The sequence below is a fragment of the Myxine glutinosa genome, chromosome 4 (genome assembly GCF_964187855.1).
Source record: "Myxine glutinosa chromosome 4, kmMyxGlut1.1, whole genome shotgun sequence".
In the NCBI taxonomy this organism is placed as follows: Eukaryota; Metazoa; Chordata; class Myxini; order Myxiniformes; family Myxinidae; genus Myxine; species Myxine glutinosa.
In genome coordinates, this window is record NC_136264.1 from 115,577,597 (window position 1) to 115,598,359 (window position 20,763).

General features: G+C 44.4%; 1 protein-coding gene across 1 annotated transcript in view; it reads right to left on the bottom strand.

Moving 5' to 3' along the window:
* Positions 1-401: 401 nt before the first annotated feature.
* LOC137425761 (PDZ domain-containing RING finger protein 4-like) overlaps positions 402-20,763 on the bottom strand; it is a 116,402-nt gene continuing 96,040 nt past the window's right edge. Inside the window, exons 4-9 of the mRNA XM_078775298.1 lie at positions 16,585-16,683; positions 16,400-16,462; positions 3,010-3,111; positions 2,145-2,255; positions 679-1,793; positions 402-591 (exon numbers count right to left, since the gene is read on the bottom strand). Coding sequence (XP_078631424.1) covers positions 402-591; positions 679-1,793; positions 2,145-2,255; positions 3,010-3,111; positions 16,400-16,462; positions 16,585-16,683 — 1,680 coding nt within the window. The remainder of the gene's footprint in view (positions 592-678; positions 1,794-2,144; positions 2,256-3,009; positions 3,112-16,399; positions 16,463-16,584; positions 16,684-20,763) is intronic.

Genomic DNA, 20,763 nt, shown 5'->3' on the forward strand with positions numbered 1-20,763 from the left:
CCTGGACATGTAATATCACTAGGCCCGGCAAAGCCGCTGTTAAAAAAGACAACAAGCTTAGAATGCATCACTTTACGCAGCGGTACAAACAAATTCCCGGAAAAGTACCCGCTGAGAGGAATGAGTCGGGGTGAGAGCGATTATTGCAGGATTTTGACAAAAGCAGGCCTGCATGTATGGTGCTAGAAACAGGCAGCTGTGTGAAAGTCTTGCACTTCAATGTTAGCAACAGCTCATCTGAGCAAACATCTCAGCTCTCTCCAGCCCATTGTGCCCAACTTTCAACATATTGAGAAGCATTATGGCTTCCGGTCACTCATCAAATTCACGAAGTAAAAGGTATGGGCCAGAGAAGGACAAAAAAAATTTTGTTTCTTCCTGAAGGCCAAAATGAAGGCACCTCAGACAGTTGTAACTGACAACAGGGGGTTGTAAACTCTGGTGCCATCTGGGGACTTTACTCCATGTGCAAGGAGTTCTTGAATGGTCATCCAATTGTCCAAAATCTTTTTGCTCCGTTTCTTCATCATTTTTCGGTGGCTAAGTTCAATGATGTTTGGCTCCCGAATCCGGTTTGACTCAGCCGGCGGCACGAGAGTGGGTGTTGGGATTACAGCAGATGCAATGATTGCAGTTGTGGTTGTAGATGATGAAGATGGCAAGGGGTCAGGTATTCCCTCTCGAAGACATTCAAGTCTGCTTCTTAGCATGAACTCTCGCCGTCGCCTCTGTTCACGTGCACGGATCAACTGTTGCTTCCGCTCCTCCTTGCTCCAATATCGACCCGTCTTTAATTCACTGAGCGCATCATCATCTGTGGTGATGCCACTGCGCTCTTCACGAATTCGCAATGCGCGCTGTCTTAATAGACGATCACGTACAGGTCTGCGGGCTGCTTGCCCTCGAATCCGACCCTTCCATTCGTATGGAGATGCTGGTGCTGACAATGACTGTGGTGCAGCAATTTGGGCCTCAGCTGCAGACTCCGCTAGGCTGTCCATTGCCCTCCGGTCTTGACATAGGCCAATTAGGCTGGTTTGACTTTGTGCAAAATCTACAGCAGAACGCTGCTGTACCAATTGCATGTAGCTATGGTAGTGTGATGCTTGCTCTGGCACCTCAATAAATGAACGACTGGGTAAAGTTGGACGACTTCTTGCAGGTGAAGCAACACGACTGTGATGTGGTGAGACACAGGGGGTGTCTCCACCACTGCTACTACCACCTGGTGGCCCGTTGCGTCGTTCACCACTGCGGCTTTGCCAGGTTGAACCTTCAGCGATGTGGGGCAGTGTTGATTGCTGGCGGGATGGGCTACGGCGTGGAGACGTAGCAACTGAGCGTAGTGGTGATGGAGGAGGCCATGGCTCAGGGCCAGCTGGACGTAGGAGGCCACGGGCACGAACAATGCTCTGGCACTCAAGCTCGATGCGCCGGAGCTCTTCATTGAGAAGCTCAATTTCTCGGTCAACGCTACTGCTGCTTCCGCACCTGCTTGCACTGCCGTCTCCACCTTCGCAAAAGACACTGAACCGTCGCACCTCACAATGCATGCCTAGCAAGCAGCCATGCTGCTGCTTTGATCTTGCTGCTGGTTCTTCACTTGTCAGACCAGCTTCACTCTTCCCATCACCATGTCTTTCTGTCATTGCTTCAGTTTTGGTGGTCACTGCATCATGCTCGGAGCTCTCATCCGTCCGCCCGAGGCCACTGTCTTTCTCAGCAGTTTGGGAGAGCTGTTCATCGACGGGTCCATTGCACTGACCACATCCGACACTTCGTACCGGGGCAACCTGGATATCAAACAGAATGGAAGTCATGGTTTTGGCTTAAAACGTTTTAGAAAGGGATGGACTCCCTCAACAGTTTTCCTCCCACCATCAGACATAAATGTGCCAAGCCCTCAATAACTTTGTATAAATAGTATTTATACCAATTAACCACACAAACCTATTAATGCACCTCTTCAGAGATACTAAGAAGACATCTTCTGTACTAAAATGAATTGTAGATCAGATTTGAACTTATGAAGTACTGGTAGAAAATAATAACTAAAATGACTGAAAAAGTCAAGATATTTCCAAAATCAGGGACATTTAATCACTCAATAGTTTATAAGGTCACAAGTTGTTCCTTTATCTGACCTGCTGTGTTGTTTGTGTACGCGGAATGGGGGATGTCGATCCATTTAGGATGCCATTCTGCAAAGCCTCCATTATCTGATTCTGCTCTTCTTCCAACCAGCCAGCCTCGATCTGCAGACGACGAATATGCACTATATCCCCACCTCTCACTCAGTCACGTGCCCTCACACGTCCAGCTGATTTAGCGAGTTGTGCAAATACTAAATGGAAGACACCCAGATAAAGGATGGAAGAAGATACCAATGGCACCCACCGAGATGTATTGTAAATTCCACAATGGTATCTTTTTCCAAAGTGGTGGTGGTTGTTACTTATACCAGCCATGTTTTAGGCTGTGTCAGTAGACCAATGGTCCATGTGGGTAATGGACTGCCAAAGCACATACTCAGGGGTTGGACATTTCAGAGCTAGTCAGGCCTGGAATTTGGAGTTTGGCTTAGGTGCTGGCAAGCAAAGATCCCATAGTATATTTTGCTGAAGAGCAGACATACTCTTGATCAAAAGACGCAATGGGATCTTCAGCGTCTACCAGTTATCAAAACTAACAGACGGGCCCCACTTTAACATCCCATATGATGGGTGGTGCATTTTTGATGCAATGCACCAGCAAAGCACCAAATCTACACTTTATCATTGGGTTGATCACAAAACCCGGAATAGACAGTTCAAGGGCATGCACACTACCTCTACAATGGTAAACCCACATATTGACATCACCACACCATCATATACAATGGTTCGTGAAGTTTGTGGTCACGTGCTGATGCACGAAGTTTGATGTGTTGGTCCAATTGATTAGTCATCGTCATATTCGTGAATATCGTAAAAATAAAGCTTCTCGTTTTAGAAACAAGGAATACCTTACCTGTAGCTCAGGCCTAGCTAGCAGAAGTGAGATGTTTGAGCTGTTTTCTCGTGTAAGCATAGCCACAGCTTCCTCGCGGTTTCTCACTTCCATACCGTTAATCTGAGAAGAAGACGTCGATTGTAAAAACAGCTGCTGTAAATGGCAATATTTATAATGTTAAAAGAATAACATATGAGACAATTTTATACTTGCTTTAAACATTGTTAAACATATGGCCAGGAAAGCACAGAACTGGACAGAAGCTTAGATAAAGCCTCCATTAAATAACGTAACAAATCCGCTCAATTTAAATATGGCCTGTGATGCAGACTGGATTTAAATACACAAAACTGGACAAACACAAAAAGCTTGCAATGAATACTCTATATTTTGCATAAGTCACTTAATGGAGTTTTATAAACAATGTTGTGAAAACAAATAAAATATACAGTCACGTGAAAAAGTAAGTACACCCCATGTAAAGTTTTGACTTTTTCAACATATTTCAACATACTGCTATTTGATCTTCATTTCAACAATATTGATAGATAAAGGTGATATAATATAACAAATATCATGAAAATTTACATTTTGTAGTCCATTGTATAATTTAAATAGACATAAATGCAAATTTCGCATGTGGAAAAAGTAAGTACACCCCTACATTTATCACTACTTCAAATACCTAAAATTAGAATCAGGTGAACCAGCTCAGGTGCAATGATTAGAACATCGTTAGAGAGGATCTTGGAGAAACCTGTCTTATTTAAACCTCAGACATTTAGTTTGGTTTGCGCTTTGTTGTTGAAGTGTATAAAGTATAAAAAAATAAAGTATAAAAAATATTTAAAAAAAAAAAGAAAAAAAAGTGTGCGGCGTCACCATGCCTAGATCAAAAGAGCTCTCTGAGTCCTTCAGAAAGAAGGTTATAGATGCCTACGAGTCTGGGAAGGGATTTAAAAATATCTCCAAACAATTTGAAATCAATCATTCGACTGTATGGAAGATCACCTACAAGTGGAGAAGATTCCAAACAACAGCCAACTTGTTCAGGCCAGGGCGCCCCAGCAAGTTCAGCCCAAGAGCAGACCGCAAGATGCTGAAAGAAGTCTCTAAGAACCCCAGAATGTCATCACGGGACCTACAGGTAGCTCTTGCAACTGTTGATGTCAAAGTGCACGAGTCTACCATTAGAAAGAGGCTGCACAAATTTGATCGACATGGGAGGTGTGCCAGGAGGAAACCTTTGCTGTCCAGAAAGAACATCAGGGCAAGACTAAAGTTTGCCAATGAACACCTCGGCAAACACCAGCACCTCTGGAACAATGTGCTCTGGACAGATGAGTCAAAGGTAGAGCTATTTGGCCACAGTACCAGAAGACATGTTTGGCGAAAACCAAAGTCAGCATTTGACCACAAGAACCTGATACCAACTGTAAAGCATGGTGGTGGAAATATTATGGTTTGGGGCAGCTTTGCTGCATCAGGGCCTGGGCAGCTCACCATCATATAATCCACTATGATTTCTTCATTGTACCAGAGGGTGCTTGAGGATAATGTGAGGCGATCTGTCGGAGAGTTGAAGCTCAACCGAAGGTGGACCTTGCAACATGACAATGACCCTAAACATACCAGTAAATCCACCAAGGAATGGCTGAAAAGAAAGAAATGGATGGTTCTGGAATGGCCAAGTCAAAGCCCGGATCTAAATCCCATCGAGATGTTGTGGGGGGATTTGAAACAAGCTGTGCATGCAAGAAACCCCTCAAACATCGCACAGCTGAAAGAATTCTGCATGGAGGAGTGGGCAAAAATTTCTCCCAGTCGATGTCAGAGACTGGTAGACAGTTATATGAAACGCCTACTTGAGGTTGTTTCTGCCAAATGGGGCAATGCCACCTATTAGAGCCAAGGGTGTACTTACTTTTTCCACATGCGAAATTTGCATTTATGTATATTTAAATTATACAATTGTTACGGATTTGTCACTTCCATTGTGGTGGTTTGCATCCACTGTAAATATTTCCGATTCCATGTATTATTATTGTTGTCATTTAAAGGGAATAGATATTTCTAGTTTCAAAAGTTAATGTTAAAAGAAACAGGAAACCGGATCGGGAACCGGATGAAAAACCGGAAGAAGAAGAGGAGAGAAAAGAAGGCGGAGCGAGTGAAGTCAGAGAAGAAGCGAGTCGTTTCTTCGTCCTGAGCGAATGTTGTCGAGCAAGAGTCACGAGTGAACTTTGGGTTTCCTGGAAAGGGATTCCTGCGATAGGGTTGTTATCTGATCAACCTGCGTGTCAGGTTTGGCGTTGGATTCTGAGGCATCACAGAATGACCTTGCTCAAGAGGGTTACAAACCTTTTATTTCAGAGGGGTTTGTGTCACTGGATGGAGACTTGACTAACCAGTGACCTGTTAGGGTATTGGGGGACACAGAAGCACATCAATCGTTAATGCTGGAAGGCATTTTTGCATTGTCAGAGAAGACGGCAACTGGTGTGAGTGTTCTTTTACAGGGGGTTGGTGGCTGTGTTAAAGCTCCACTTCATGTCATCCATTTAAAGTCTGATTTGGTGTCAGGACCGGTCACCGTGGGGTTACAAGCCACTCTACCTGTAGAGGGAATATCTTTTGTTATCGGGAATGATTTGGCCGGTGGTCAAGTTTCTGGTAACCTGATGTTTGTTGAAAAGCCTAGTATGAAAAATAACTGCACAGGTAGAGCACGAGATTCCAGGTATCTTTCCATCCTGTACCGCGACTCGTGCTATGGGTAGGAAGCACTCTGAAGAGAAGAGGAAGGTACTGACGTCACGCTTTGCACAGGCACATCTTGTCAGGTACCCAAAAACTAAGTGTCAGCACACACAAGTCACGGATGGAGGCAATGTTGGCAAGCTCTTTGTAGGTGGACTGAACTTCAAAACAAGGGAGGTTGTTCTGGACTCTGTCTTCGGCCAATATGGACCACTCTTGGAAGTGCGGCTGATAAAAGACAGGGAGACGCAAAAGTCGAGAGGGTTTGGCTTTGTCACGTTTGAAAACACAAAGGATGCCAAAGATGCAGAAAAGGATTTGAATGGCAAGGATTTGGATGGTCGGACCTTAATAGTAGAGAAGGCAGGCCATGGGTGTCGAGGGGGCTACAGAGGAGGAAAACGTGGAGGTAGTTTCAGGGGTGGCTATGGCTCCCGGGGTGGAAGTAATCGTTTTGGTGGTGGCCGCAGTCGAGATTACTATGGAGGCTCCCAGAGTTACGGCAGCTTCCGAAGGGATGATTATCAGGGTAGTGGCCGAGAAGGAGACCGCTATTCACGTGACTACAGCGACAAGTGCTCCAACCGTGATTATTATGAAAGTTAGGAAGAGTTTGAAGCACTGCATGCTGCGGAGCAGCCGAGCCAAGATTCCTATACGGATTAACCCTGAACTCCACGTTCCTAAAGGCGTCCATGTCGTGAATACTTCCAGGCCTCACCACCCAACCACCATGAAACCTGGCTCTCAGCTCGGCCTCCCTAAAAAAGTGCTATAGATTTGCTTGACTTTGGATTTTTGATCACAACCCCTTAACCTTCATTCAAAAAAATGAAAAATAAAAATCAGAGGTTGAGGAGATGGAGTTTGGCTTTACAGGAGTTCAACTTGGAAATTGAGCATGTAAAGGGCAGGGATAATGTCGTTGCGGATGCTTTGTCCAGAGTGAACTAACTTTGGAGATCTCTGTAGGTTGTTTGAAGTTTTGTTGCTTTATTTTTGGGAAATATTGATTATCGTTGCTCACGGGAATTGATGATTTGGGTGTGAGTTTACTTTTGTTTGTTGGGAGAATTTTGCCTACAAAGAAAGTTTTCACTATGTTCAAACTTTCTTTCTTGAGGGGGGGAAGTGTTACGGATTCGTCACTTCCGTTGTGGTGGTTTGCATCCACTGTAAATATTTCCGATTCCATGTATTATTATTGTTGTCATTTAAAGGGAATACATATTTCTAGTTTCAAAAGTTAAAAGTTAATGTTAAAAGAAACAGGAAACCGGATGAAAAACCGGAAGAAGAAGAGGAGAGAAAAGAAGGCGGAGCGAGTGAAGTCGGAGAAGTAGCGAGTCGTTTCTTCATCCTGAGCGAACGTTGTCGAGCAAGAGTCATGAGTGAACTTTGGGTTTCCTGGAAAGGGATTCCTGCGATAGGGTTGTTATCGCTGTGACTGATCAACCTGCGTGTCAGGTTTGGCATTGGATTCCGAGGAATCATCGTTGTGTCATTACGTCTCAAGTACGAGCTGTCGGCCATTTTGACTCGCTCGCTTTGCTCATCGCGAAAGGTCTTTGCTTCGCGTCAGCCGTTTTCACCATTCAGACGTCTATCTGGGATGGGTGTGTGCAACGCGAATTTTGAAGACAAACCTGAGGTTCGCCGATTTGGAGCGGTAAAACATTCATACCCGAGGGTGTGAATTTCCCAGTCGCCTTGAGTGCGCCTTTTCGCAGCTGTTGGCCGCGTGACCCTTTTCTGCCGCTTTGGCCGCGTACGCCTTTGTGCAGTTTTGGCAGCGTGACTGGGCCTGTCATCTGAACGGGATTCGGGTTTGGATTCGACATCTTTCTGACGATCGCTGGAGGGGATCAACTTGAGGTCGAAGACGGGAATATAGTGACATTGGGGAATGTTCTTTTTTCACTCACTTGGAGCACAGTGAGTTACCTGATATTAGCTGATGGTACCATCATAAAATATATGTTGATTGTACTTTTGATTGCTATCATTGTTGTTCTGTTATTCTTGTGTGATTTTTAATACAATATTTGTTTGTTAGTAACAATTGGTGTGGTTTCACCATTGATTTTTGACACAATAACACATTTTTCTGCTGTGACTCCTCTCGGGGCTCGGAGGTACACCGCGACCAGGGGGTCGGGGAGGAGCACGTAAGACAATGGACTACAAAATGTAAATCTTTCATGATATTTGTTATATTATATCACCTTTATCTATCAATATTGTTGAAATGAAGATCAAATAGCTGTATGTTGAAATATGTTGAAAAAGTCAAAACTTTACATGGGGTGTACTTACTTTTTCACGTGACTGTATAAGCTCCTCTATGAGCTTTAAGCCTGGTGTTGGCTTAGCGGTTAGGGTGCCGGCTTGGTATCCTAGGATCCTGGGTTCGAATCCCAGTCGATCCCTGAATTAACACCAGGGGGGTTGACTCAGCCTGTTCATCCTTCTGAGGTTGGCGAATTGAGTACCAGTTCACTGGTAATTCCCTGGGGGTGGCAAAAGGTGACTAACAGCGCTGGTGGCAGGAAGGGCTTCCAGCCATAAAACATTGCTTCAAAAAAGAGGACCAAGGTGCCTGAAAAAGGCCAACACCGGCTCTGTGGGGAAAAATGGGCTCTAAAGTTGGTTCTTCTCCTCTATGAGCTTTAGATCAATATCCAAAAACTATTTGAAGGAGAAAATACTTTTTGATTCCCCTCCGGATTTGTACAAATTACAGAAATGTTCAACAATGTACACAAACAACAATGGGCAAGTTGAACAATGAGACACACCCATTCTATCAGTAACTCCTTCCTGGTTATACTCTCAAAATCCAGGCTGACCTGCACAATTTAACTCTTATATTTCACTTTTATCACATTTGTGGAACTTCCTTCCTGAGGCCGTTTTCCCTCCAGAGCTTCCCACTCTTCCCTCCAGGGCTTCAAGTTGGAGGTGTACCACCACGCACGTCATCCCTCCACCCACACCTATACACATGATCTTTTCTACCTCCATTAACCCCATCGAATCTAAACCTCTTACTTGCAGGTTTCCTCCTCTCCACCTCCTCTCTTTTCATTCCCTTACTTGTTGTATCCACCGCTGCACCACTGGTGATCACCACAGGAGGGAGAGACGTGATTCAACCGACTAGGTGTATCTACTGTATTTTTTGTTGGACAGGTGAAATGAAACAAAGGACTGGCGTCTCTCTTCCCAAAATTGAATGTACTCTTTCAGCCTCATAACCTGAACTTCATCAACAGCCTCTACAGAACTGAACATCAACAAAGGGTCCATTTTAAACAGCATTACTATGCTCTCAGCTAATGCTGCGTGGGATTCCGAAGCACAGGAAGCATCTTGTGTACTCAGAATAATACAAGTTAATCCATAGGTAATGCATTTTTTTTTTTGCAAATTGGTGGCAAAAAACTGCAGCCGGTGCAAACATTGAAGGACTTAGCATGCACCCCGAGCAAAAGGAGGAATGCACTCTCTACGGATTAAATAGGCATCAGTATTGCGCTGCTTTTGGAAATTAATATAATCGAGAAATAATACACTTTGGAAGAACTCATACCTTTTCTGAGGCAGAGCAAACATTCTATTGCAGATACTGATAAATCCCAAGAGCATCAATCAGCTGATAAATCCAAAAAGTAAACAAGAAGACGTTATGCATTGCACAATACAAAATCCACCCCCCCCCCCCAAAAGTTTTCCATTGATACAGCAAATTGGCCATTTCATGAAGATTAAAATGTACGATCTTGATCAAAGCTTGGGTCAACAGGATGAAAAGTAACGATTTTTCAGATGAAAAATGATGATTTTAGAAGTTTGACCTTGAGTTGACCTTTGACCTTTTGACCTCAAATAGTTGGTTTCCCAATTCATTGAGGCAATACACAAATGCTGTTCTATTTTCAAGTCAATCGGATGAAAATTGATGGGGTTTCAGATGAAAATTGCTGATTTTGGAACTTTGACCTTCAGTTGACCTTTGACCTTTTGACCTCAACCTTTTGACCTCAAAAATAGTTGGTTTCCTAATTCAGTGAGGCAATATGCAAATGCTGTTCAATTTTCAAGTCAATCGGATGAAAAATGATGGGATTTCAGATGAAAAGTGACGATTTTGGAAGTTTGACCTTAAGTTGACCTTTGACCTATTGACCTCAAAAATAGTATGGTTCCCAATTTAGTGACTCGATATGCAAATGCTGTTCAATTTTCAAGTCAATCGGTTGAGAATTGATGGCTTTTTAGATGAAAATTGATGACTTTTAAAATTTGACCTTGAGTTGACCTTTGACCTCAACAGTAGTTCATTTCCCAATTTATTGACTCAATATACAAATGTTATTCAATTTTCAAGTCAATCGGATTTAAAATGGCGATTTTAGAAATTTGACCTCCAGATGACCTTTGACCTCAAAATCAATAGGCTTGTCAATTGGGACGACCTAGACAACTTGGTGAAGTTTCGTGACGATCGGTTAAGAATTGTGACCTGTAGGCCGGTGACAAACAGACAAACAAACAGACAAACAGACAGACAGACAGACAGACAGACAGACAGAACCACAAACGCAACCGACCAATATACTTGAAAAATCTTCGATTTTCCAAGTAATAAACTGATAACTCCCAAGAGCATCAGCTGCAAAGGGCAGGCTATTGTGTGATTACCTCCACTACCGAAGGTGGTTTTCACCCCGTCTGTCTGTTTGTGAACAGGATATCTCAAAAAGGTTTGTACCGATTAGGCCGAAATTTGGTGGAGAGGTTGGGTATGTGCCAAGGACGAAATTATTGGATTTTGGTGAAGATCGGGATTCGGATCCAACTTAAAAAAATTGTTTTAGGTGATTCTTCTCACTTGAGAGATCGGGCCAAAACCAATAAAAAGCACGATATCTCAAAAAGTTGCGAACGAGTTATGACAAAACTTTAGATTAGTTTCTTTGGATGAGTTAGAGTTAGGTGATGAGAACAAGCCGATTAGATTTTGGTTCAGGTCCAGATACAGATCCGGCCGATCAGTGGGATACAAAATACAAACTGTTCAGCCTGGTGGAGGCATGTGCTCTACCGGGTGCTGTTCTAGTTTATCTTGTCAACGTTCTTGACCTTTTGGAGACCATATCACAGTTTATCGAACGTGCTCTTTAAAGGAATTTCAAATTGTATACTTTTATTTACACCAGGACTGCTATATATGAAGCTTAGTACAAGGACCCACGGAAATGCCGCGTTAGGTAAAATGTGACTTCAAGTGCTCAACCCCTCCACCCCCACCCCCAAAGCCTCAACCCCTCCACCCCCACAGCCTCAACCTCTCCACCCCCACCCCCAAAGCCTCAACCCCTCCACCCACACGCCAAATCCTCAACCCCCACCCCCACGACCACGCCAAATCCTCAACCCCTCCACCCCCACGCCAAATCCTCAACCCCTCCACCCCCACGCCAAATCCTCAACCCCTCCACCCCCACGCCAAATCCTCAACCCCTCCACCCCCACGCCAAATCCTCAACCCCTCCACTCCCACCCCCAAAGCCTTAACCCCCTCCACCCCCACCCCCACCCCAAAAGCCTCAACCCCTCCACCCCCACCTCCAAAGCCTCAACCCCTCCACTCACACGCCAAATCCTCAACCCCCACCCCCACGCCAAATCCTCAACCCCTCCACCCCCACGCCAAATCCTCAACCCCTCCACCCCCACGCCAAATCCTCAACCCCTCCACCCCCACGCCAAATCCTCAACCCCTCCACCCGCACGCCAAATCGTCAAGCCCCACCCCCACGCCAAATCCTCAACCCCTCCACTCCCACCCCCAAAGCCTCAACCCCTCCACCCCCATGCCAAATCCTCAACCCCTCCACCCCCATGCCAAATCCTCAACCCCTCCACTGCCACCCCCAAATCCTCAACCCCTCCACCCCCACGCCAAATCCTCAACCCCTCCACTCCCACCCCCAAAGCCTCAACCCCTCCACTCCCACCCCCAAAGCCTCAACCCCTCCACCCCCACCCCCAAAGCCTCAACCCCCCCTCCAATGACTCAACCCCCCCCCCCCAACTCTCTATCCTCTCACCCCAATTCTCTGCCCCTTTTCATTTTAAAGTCCTCAACTCCCTCCCCCCCCCCCTCCCACTTCCAAGTATACCCCAAGTCTGCAGAAGACCTTTGTAACTACATATACAGGTATTATGGTCCCTGGTCGACTAGTTTAAGAAAAAAATATTGGAAAGATAAACAAACCAAGAAAAACAGAATAAGCATATTATTGATATTAATGAAGATATATCGATGATTTATATTAATATTTAACAAGAAGAAGATATATCGATGATCGCATTTAGAAATAGAGCGGTGCTGGGTGGCCACCTCCGTCCCAACAAAAAGACAGGTTCTCTCAAGTGTGTTTGTTTACCATAGTCATAGGTCAATGCGATTATGGTACATAGAAATATGGAAGCATAAATAATACGAACAATAATACAAAAAGTTATAATAATAGTGAAAAATAATATTAAAAACCATAGCCCCCTTTCGCTCCGCGGTGCGACGGGGGACAATAAAACTATGGAAGAATAAAAACAAATGTTTCCTCGGGTGTAAATAAAAAGTAGCTTGTTATTATTGATCGTGCTGATGTGATGGTAAAAATGATCAATAATATAACAGGGAGAGGGAATAGGTATTGGGAATGTGTGGCAGTTTGCACATTCACTTGGCTCATGTCCATGTCCGTGTGGCATTCAGTCCACGCCGCCTCAAGCAACGATGAGCTGCGCAACAGTCCCACGCTTCGCGTAAATGAAATCAACCGGTTAATGAACCACCGGCCCCCCTCCTGGTCGCCCCCCACGGCCATCTCCATCCGCTTGGAATAACCCCTTGAGTGGGGACTGCGGGGGCCCATTTGACGAGGCCCAAAACCTTGTCGGCCTCTGAAGTGCCGCTCGTGAGCGTGGCGGTGCCTCCGCCGGTGATCAATCAGGGTGGAATGTGCTGCTGGAGCCGTGCCCAACATGGCCCTCGACGTGCGGCACAGATGCCGTGGCATCGTCCACCTTCTGCGCCTCGTGACGGCACGCCAATCACCTACTGCCTCCTCCCATCGCTCTCTTCACACCGCCGCGGTCCAGCTTCCATCGTCTGCCGTCTGGCTCACCCGACGTGCACTCAAGCCCTCGTTTGTTGCACGGCCTCCGTATTCCAGTGAATACCTGGAGCTTCGCCAATGTTTCCTCATATACTCACGACTAACCGCACAATTTGGCTTTGGAAAAGATGACGATGAAAACTCGTTTTTGCACCTTCGGACGCATAGGGCTGCCGACGCACTTTCTAGGCCATTGGGCACAATCCTGGACGGGTCGCCACTCCGGCGCAGGATGCTCAAATGGCTCGTTCATCCCAGAAAGCGGGTACTTATTTGGGCGACCTTGGAAGGATGAACAGACTGAGTGAACCCACCTGGTAGTGAACCCAACTCAACGGCACGACAGGGGCTTCAACTCAGGACGTTGCGATCTCAAGCCAGCCACCTTAACCGTTAGGCCAACACCAGCCTTGGCTTTTGGGAATAGGCAAGGCCTATATTCAGCAACGTTTAGGGAAATGCAGATTACCGCTGCATAAAGATAGTTTCCAACTTTACATCAAAAATGTGCAGTTATTAGATGGAATCATTGAGTTTATGAGATAGCATCCCAAAATATAATAGATAAGGAAAAATAGTCTTCCTCATTAAAATAACCAGCTCTCAGAACAATGCATCTGCTTCTCCAGAAAGATAAATCTTCCTACAGTCTGGAATAAGCAAGGCAATCGATTCCCAAGTATCTCAGCTCTACTGTCCCCTGCCTGCCTGCAGATAAGGCCCAAGGCAAGCCTGGTACATTGCCATCTGCACATCAAGATGAGCTCGCTTAGACTTTTACATTATGCTTCCATAATTTGATTTGCGAATGCAGTAAAACCTGTAGAAGTCAATCCTCCATTTAAACAGCCATTGTGAAAGTTTCTGCTATGCTTAGTATAGGCCTCAACTATTCGGCCAATACTATTTATTTTATTTTTTATTTTTGATACAAGATCGAGGCTCGTATAAGAGCTAACATCAATCACAAAAAAATCACAATAAAGGGAGCGGGAGACAAGATGGGGAGAGAGAGGGAAGTACACAAGTACAACAGCAGAGAACAGGGACAACGGAAGATCAGTGGGAGGGAGAGGGCTTGGGGGAAGGAGGCAAGGGGGGTGGGGGGGGGTGGGAGAGGTATAAAACACGTGGACACTGCTATAACTTCCAGGAAAGAAGTCGGTATTTCAAAAAAGTGGATCTGGGGTGAATCTGGGGGTAGGAAAGATCAAGGTTTTCGATGGGGGAAGATAAGAGATTGTGGTGAACAGCTGTTTTAAAGACCTGGAGGGAGGAGTGGGGTTGAAGAGAGTGTGGGAGTTTGTTCCAGAGGCGGGAGAAAAGAGGAATGAAGGAGTGAAGGTGAGCAGAGAATCTTGATTTTGGCAGTTTAACCATAAGAGGGTTGCTGGCAGATCTTGTGCGACCTGTAGGAATATTTGGGGGACAGAGCACAGACAGGGCTGGGGGGAGGGGCTAGGCCGGAGAGGAGTCGGTAGAAAACAGAAAGACCACCAACCTGCCTGCGGTGAGAGCGAGAAAGGCCCTCGGAGTTAGTTGGTGAAAGGCCCCCTTCCGGGCCGAGGGAGCGAGACTCAATGGCCGACTTTCGTTTCCGGATATATTTTTCATTTACAAACATTTATGGACAGTTTTGTGATTTTTTTAACAAGCATTTATTGACATTTATAAACTTTTTTCTCGGATTGTGGTTTTGAGTTACAAAATGCCAAATTTCAGCTTTTGACCCACCTCGAAAGTACATTTTTGTTGATGGTTTCGGTGTTTGACTATTGACTCATATTCAAGGTGTTTAACCGAAAGTTCTAAGCTGTGTTTGTTTTTGAGAAAAATTATTCGAAATAAGTAGGTTATGTGTGAAAATTCAGATAACAGGGACTTCAAACTCAAACGAGGGCGGCTCAAAGTTGACCTGGATTTTGATCATCCCCAAGGCAGTGATGGGTGTAGAATTCAAATGTTTGAATGAATTTGTTGCTTTGGCAAGAAGGTCAAATGAAAATCAAGAAGGTGGCAGGTGGGGTAGACAGAAGGAGCGGTGAAGACTTGTGAAATTTCTATTTAATAATAGGATCTCTGTTGTGGAGTTTAGGATCAAGCTGTTCGGAACTTAGGGTTGTCATTGCCTGTCGAGGATATTCATAATCGGGGAACATTTGAGGGCAAGAAGTTTGTGGTTAATTTATTTTTTAATACTTGGGCTAAGGCTCGCAATAGGGTGGACACAGACACACACGGACATACTGACGAGACAAACACTTAACACAGCCACTGAGCTTGGAGGAAGTGCTGTCACATCACTTCCCGAGATACTCTGGGTACCGGCAACGTCATAACAATGTCGCCGCTTTTCTCACAGTACTCAGTGGGGAATTTCCTCACGAGGAACTTCCTCCTCCCCATGGATTCCAACCGATGGGAATTGTCCGTGCTCTACCCTTTTCAAGCAAGGAAGCAGCACGTACCATTTTTAAAGTGTTTGGAATGAGACTAAAGATGATGTCATGCACTTTCTATTTTGTATACAGGATCGAGGCTCCTGGAAGAGCTAACATCAATCACAAAAAAAAAAAAAAATCGACACAAAACATACAATAAAGGGAGCAGGAGATAAGATGGGGAGAGAGAGGGGTTTTTACTGCATTCACAGAGGTCACTGAGCTTGGAGGAAGTGCTGCCACGTCACTTCCCGAGATGCTCTGGGTACCGGCACCGTCATAACAATGTCGCCGCTTTTCTCACAGTACTCAGTGGGGCAAAGTGGGGGAAAAGTTTGAAAGAACAGTACACTGGAGACACACACACTTCCACTCTAATGGGAGAAGTGTTTGTCCAAAGCTGGAGAACAACTTCAAAATCATTGCGAGTGTCATTTTTGTTCTATAATATATAAATAAAACCTCATATTCAGGATATATAAGCCTGGTGTTGGCTTAACGGTTAAGATGGTTGCCTTGAGATCTTGGGGTCCTGAGTGCGAGCCCCAGTCATTCCGTTGAAGTAGCACCAGGTGGGTTAACTCAGCCTGTCATCCTTCCGAGGTTGTCAAAATGAGTACCAGCCGACTGGAAATGGGGGGCACAGCCGCGCCCCCAGAAAATGATGCATCCATGCAGACACAGGCTGCATACGAACTACCACTAGGGTATATGTTAACCTCCCTCACACAATGATAGATACCGTAAAATGGGGTGAATAGGGACAGCCATAAAAATCCTATTTATTCCTATTTAACCCATATATGGGGTTAATAGGGACTATAAGTTGCTTTGTAAAAAAACAAGAGAACACTTTCAACCCAAATATCAACAAATCAGTATGGTTATCAATTTTCAGCGAAAAAAGTTTCCGAACTATTTTTCAGTTTGTGTCCCTATTCACCCCATTTCACGGTAACTATAGCAGCAACAAACAACAGATTCTGGCACAAACACTTTAGTGGTGGCAATGCATACCTGCACGATGCGATCGCCTTCCATGATACGCCCGTCCTTAGCTGCGAGGCCGAGAGGACTAATCTGAAACACAATGCGATATTCATCAGGCAGGGCCCACAATCTCAACTCCCTGGCACCGAATGCATTTAACACTGGAAATGCAGTTTGATGACTGATACAATAAAGAGGTTTGAACGTCTTACCTCACTCACGTAAATACCCGTGTCATCCTCATCATCAGTGCGGTAACACACAGTAAGTCCCAGAGGCTCTTGGTTGGACAGGCGGTAAAGCTCGACCTCCTACGGTGGCGGGAGCAGTTAGAATGGTGCTTTGAATATCCTAAATCCTCTGGACGTTTACCATCATAGACTTGGCAGCACAAGGACATACTCCACAGCAGGTGAAAGGACATAAACCTGACGATCTGCCTTGATTTCACCATACACCAGTCAATCAACATGTGAAGGCCACACTTTGCTAAATGAAAAAGCACGTGCATGGCAGAGATCATCAAAGGTAAATTCCCATAATTCCGTGACAAAAGATGTAAAGCAAATGGTGAAATTGCCAAATGAGGAAATGAAGATTTGACCTTGTATATCCCTCTTGAAATAATTACCTCCGCTACCAAAGGTGGATGGAGGTTATGTCTTCACCCTGTCTGTGTGTCTGTTTGTCTGTGAACAAAATATCTCAAAAGGTTGTGGACGGATTCGGACGAAATTTGGCAGTGATGTAGCGTATGCACAAGGACGAAATGATTAGATTTTGGTGAAGATCCGCATCCGGCTACTGGAATTTTTAAGTGATTCTTCACCATTGGGAGATGGAGCCAAAAACGATACATAGCAGGATATCTCAAAAAGTTGTGGACGGATTTGGATGAAACTTGGTGGACCGGTTGGGTGTCTGACAAGGACAAACAGATTCGATTTTGGTGAAGATCTGAATATGGATTCGGATATGGGAATTATTTACTTTTTAAAGTGATTCTTCACCATTGAGAGATAGGTCCAAAAACGATACATAGCCCGATATCTCAAAAAGTTATGCACGGATTTAGACGAAACTTGTTGGACAGGTTGAGTGTGTGACAAGGAGGAATTGATTCAATTTCGGTGAAGATCCGGAACCGGATCCAGCTCGTAGAATTTTAAAAGTGATTCTTCACCATTGAGTGATATGGCCAAAAATGATATATAGCAGGATATCTCCAAAAGTTGTGGACGGATTTGGACGAATCTTGGTGGAGAGGTTGTTTGTGTGAAAAGCACTAATCGTTTCGATTTTGGTGTAGATCTGAATATGGATTCGGCTACAATAATTATTTAATTTTTAAACGATTCTTCACCATTGAGAGATCGGGTGAAAAGCGATATGTGACATGATGTTTTAAAAGTTATGGATGAGTTATGAATAAACTTGGTGGAAGAGTTGGTTAGGTGACAAGAACAAGCCGATTAGATTTTGGTTCAGGTCCGAATCCAGATCCGGCCTATCAGTGGGATACAAAACTTAAACTGTTCACCAGGTGGAGGTATGCGCTCTACTGAGTGCCCTTCTAGTTCATAATGAAAAGAGCAAGAGTGCAAAACCAAAAACCAACTCATCTTTTATTGAATGAATTCCAAAACTAACTTTTGTCTTTCACAGTTGAGCCAAACTGTGCATGTTACAGACTCCAATCTACTTTTTGCAGTGAAAAAGCAATAAATTACAACTGACATTAGGAAAATGGGAGATTGCAGTACATGCTCAGGCCTGTGATAAGGTTCAGGACAGGGAAGGAGTTCCATATGAGAATTGTCTTATTCATCGATTGGCAATTCAAATGAATACTCCAACAGAATCTATACCAATCTACAGAACTGCCTCATCACCAAACGTGCATCTTGCCGAGATAATTAAATGACTATAAAGGAATGGTCACAGTTTGAATAGTAATGAGGATACGAGATCCTGGGGGAATGAAGAACCATCTTGGCATTTACTACACAATGCTGCCACGTCAGTTTCTTTGGAATTTACCTCATTGGTATTTGCACCTCATCGGACACTCAGCAGACCTGAATCTTAAGCTCTGACGTTTAATCCACTACTACTGCGCCATTTCTTTAACGGGCCCGATTCATCTTCTCGTGGGGTCGGACAGAGTGGAGTTTGGGCCAAAGCCCTTCATGAACCGGCTGGCCAGGAATGAGAGACAGAAATGAGAGAGGGGGAGATAGAGTGAGAGAGAGACAGCAGGAATTTGTAATTTAGCTGGGGTTCCCACGATAACTCGCCTACTCTTTGTGAAAGACATCGTGGGATCTATAATGTCCACCAACGACCAGTGCTGGCAGATGGCTCCTCTAGGTTAGCGTCCTTCCGATGAATGGTGCGCACACCTGATGTATCGCCCTGAATGCGAAACACCAGGGTGATACAGTGGGTCGAGATTCGAACCAACTCCAAGCGAATGCATATACCTCGAAGCTATTCGACTAGCCAAATTCCAAAGGCCTAATAACCTTTGCTAATCACTCCAGGGCAATTAATTAATGTGCCTTGTGCCTCGGCTCCATTCACAAAAGGATGCTGACTCTGCAAGCCTGCGCCAGGCAAGCCATCTATCTTGGTCTGACCCACGTCTGCCTTACAGATATGTGGGCTATGGCCTTAAGACCTGTTCGGTTAGCATGAGGGCAAGGGGTTGTAGGGTTGGTGAGATATGTGGGTTTTGTCATTGAATTGTCGTTTTTTGTAATTCTCTGTGCAGCTAATTAATCTGCACTACAAAAAGTTTTATATGGAGGATGCTGGATAAGCATCCGGCCATAAAAACATTGCCTCAAACAGGGAACCATGATTGTCATGGGGCCCGCAAGGCTAACCCCTGCTCTAGCGCGGAAAATGGCCTTAAAACGATCATTCATTCATTCATTCATGTTGGATAAGCTAGTCAGAAAATACATTGTGCTGGACATGTATAATGATGATTGTTATAATAAAACTAGGAGCAATACCCCTGGGTGCTCACCTGGTAGAATAAAGAAGTATACTACACTGACGGGAGGTATTTTAAACAGTATCGCGGTATTTTAAACCAATTTAAATGATTGGGAGGATGTAGAATCATACTAATGTAATCGTAAGACTATAATCAAACAAAAAATATCTATTTTTTGGGGCAACCCCCTGCTAAACCACTTCAGATCCCGATTTTTCTAATGTTGTGAACAAACATTGGTACATCACAGGTGATGAAGGTTGTGATCAAGTTTCATCAAAATCGTGTGTGCAGTTTCGGAGAAGAGAGCAAATACCTATTTTATGGGGTCAAACTCCCAACACACCTCCTTAAACCCTGATTTTTTTAAATGCCGTGAACAAAGTTCGTGCATCACAGGTGATGAAGGCTGTGCTCAAGTTTCATCGAAATAGTGTGTGTAGTTTCAGAGGAAAAAGCAAATTCCTATTTTGGGGGGTCAAACCTGGACGTCGACCCCCTTAGACCCCAATTTTTTTAAAGCCGTGAACAAACTTTAGCCACAACATACCAAATATTATTTGTGCCAAATTTGGTCACAACCCCATCAACGGTTTCGGAGAAGAAGCTGCAAGTGTTTACGGACTGACGGATGGAACACCGTTACAATTGAGCTAATAATTAATCATTCATATTGAACATTTGGATGCAAAAACGAAGGTTTATGGAATAATTTATACACATTTTAGAAATAAGGATGTTAAAACAACATAAGTCATACATTTCAAATTGTTTCTCACTCTGTTCCGAACATTCGGTCAGGTTGAACCAGCCGGTATTAGCTTAGCATCAACGTTATTAATCATTTGGATAACTTCTATTTACTATTAGCTAAGGGTTTCTCTGCACGTTTCTTAATTTTCACGAAAAAATAAATCAGAAGCCAATTGCAAATGTGAATTTCAGTTTCGTAGCTTTTCCTGAAATGACATTCCCAAAGTGGTTGTAACTCAGATTATCCAACCATTTCCCTGTGATCTTGCCAGTAACACAATGATGGGTCGTTCTTAAAAGCACAGAGGAAATAAACTGACAGATGCATGTGCATTTGGCATTGTGCGTGGAAATAAACAAGCACAAAGGAAATTAGCTGACATGACAGATGCATTCTTACAAAAAAGGAAGAATAAGATTACGGGTACCAGGAAAACGCAAACCACAAATGGTCCTGTCATTTTGTGCTGCCATTTTATTATCTGGCTAGAAAGATGGCCTAGAGGTGCGCACACTCTCCTCTGAGCTGTCTTGCCTGGGTTTGAATCCCAACGCAGCTATAAACTTTCATCCAGGTGTTCCACAGGCAGGGTGATTCATCAATGTGTGCGCCGTCCCTCTGATGGACCATAAA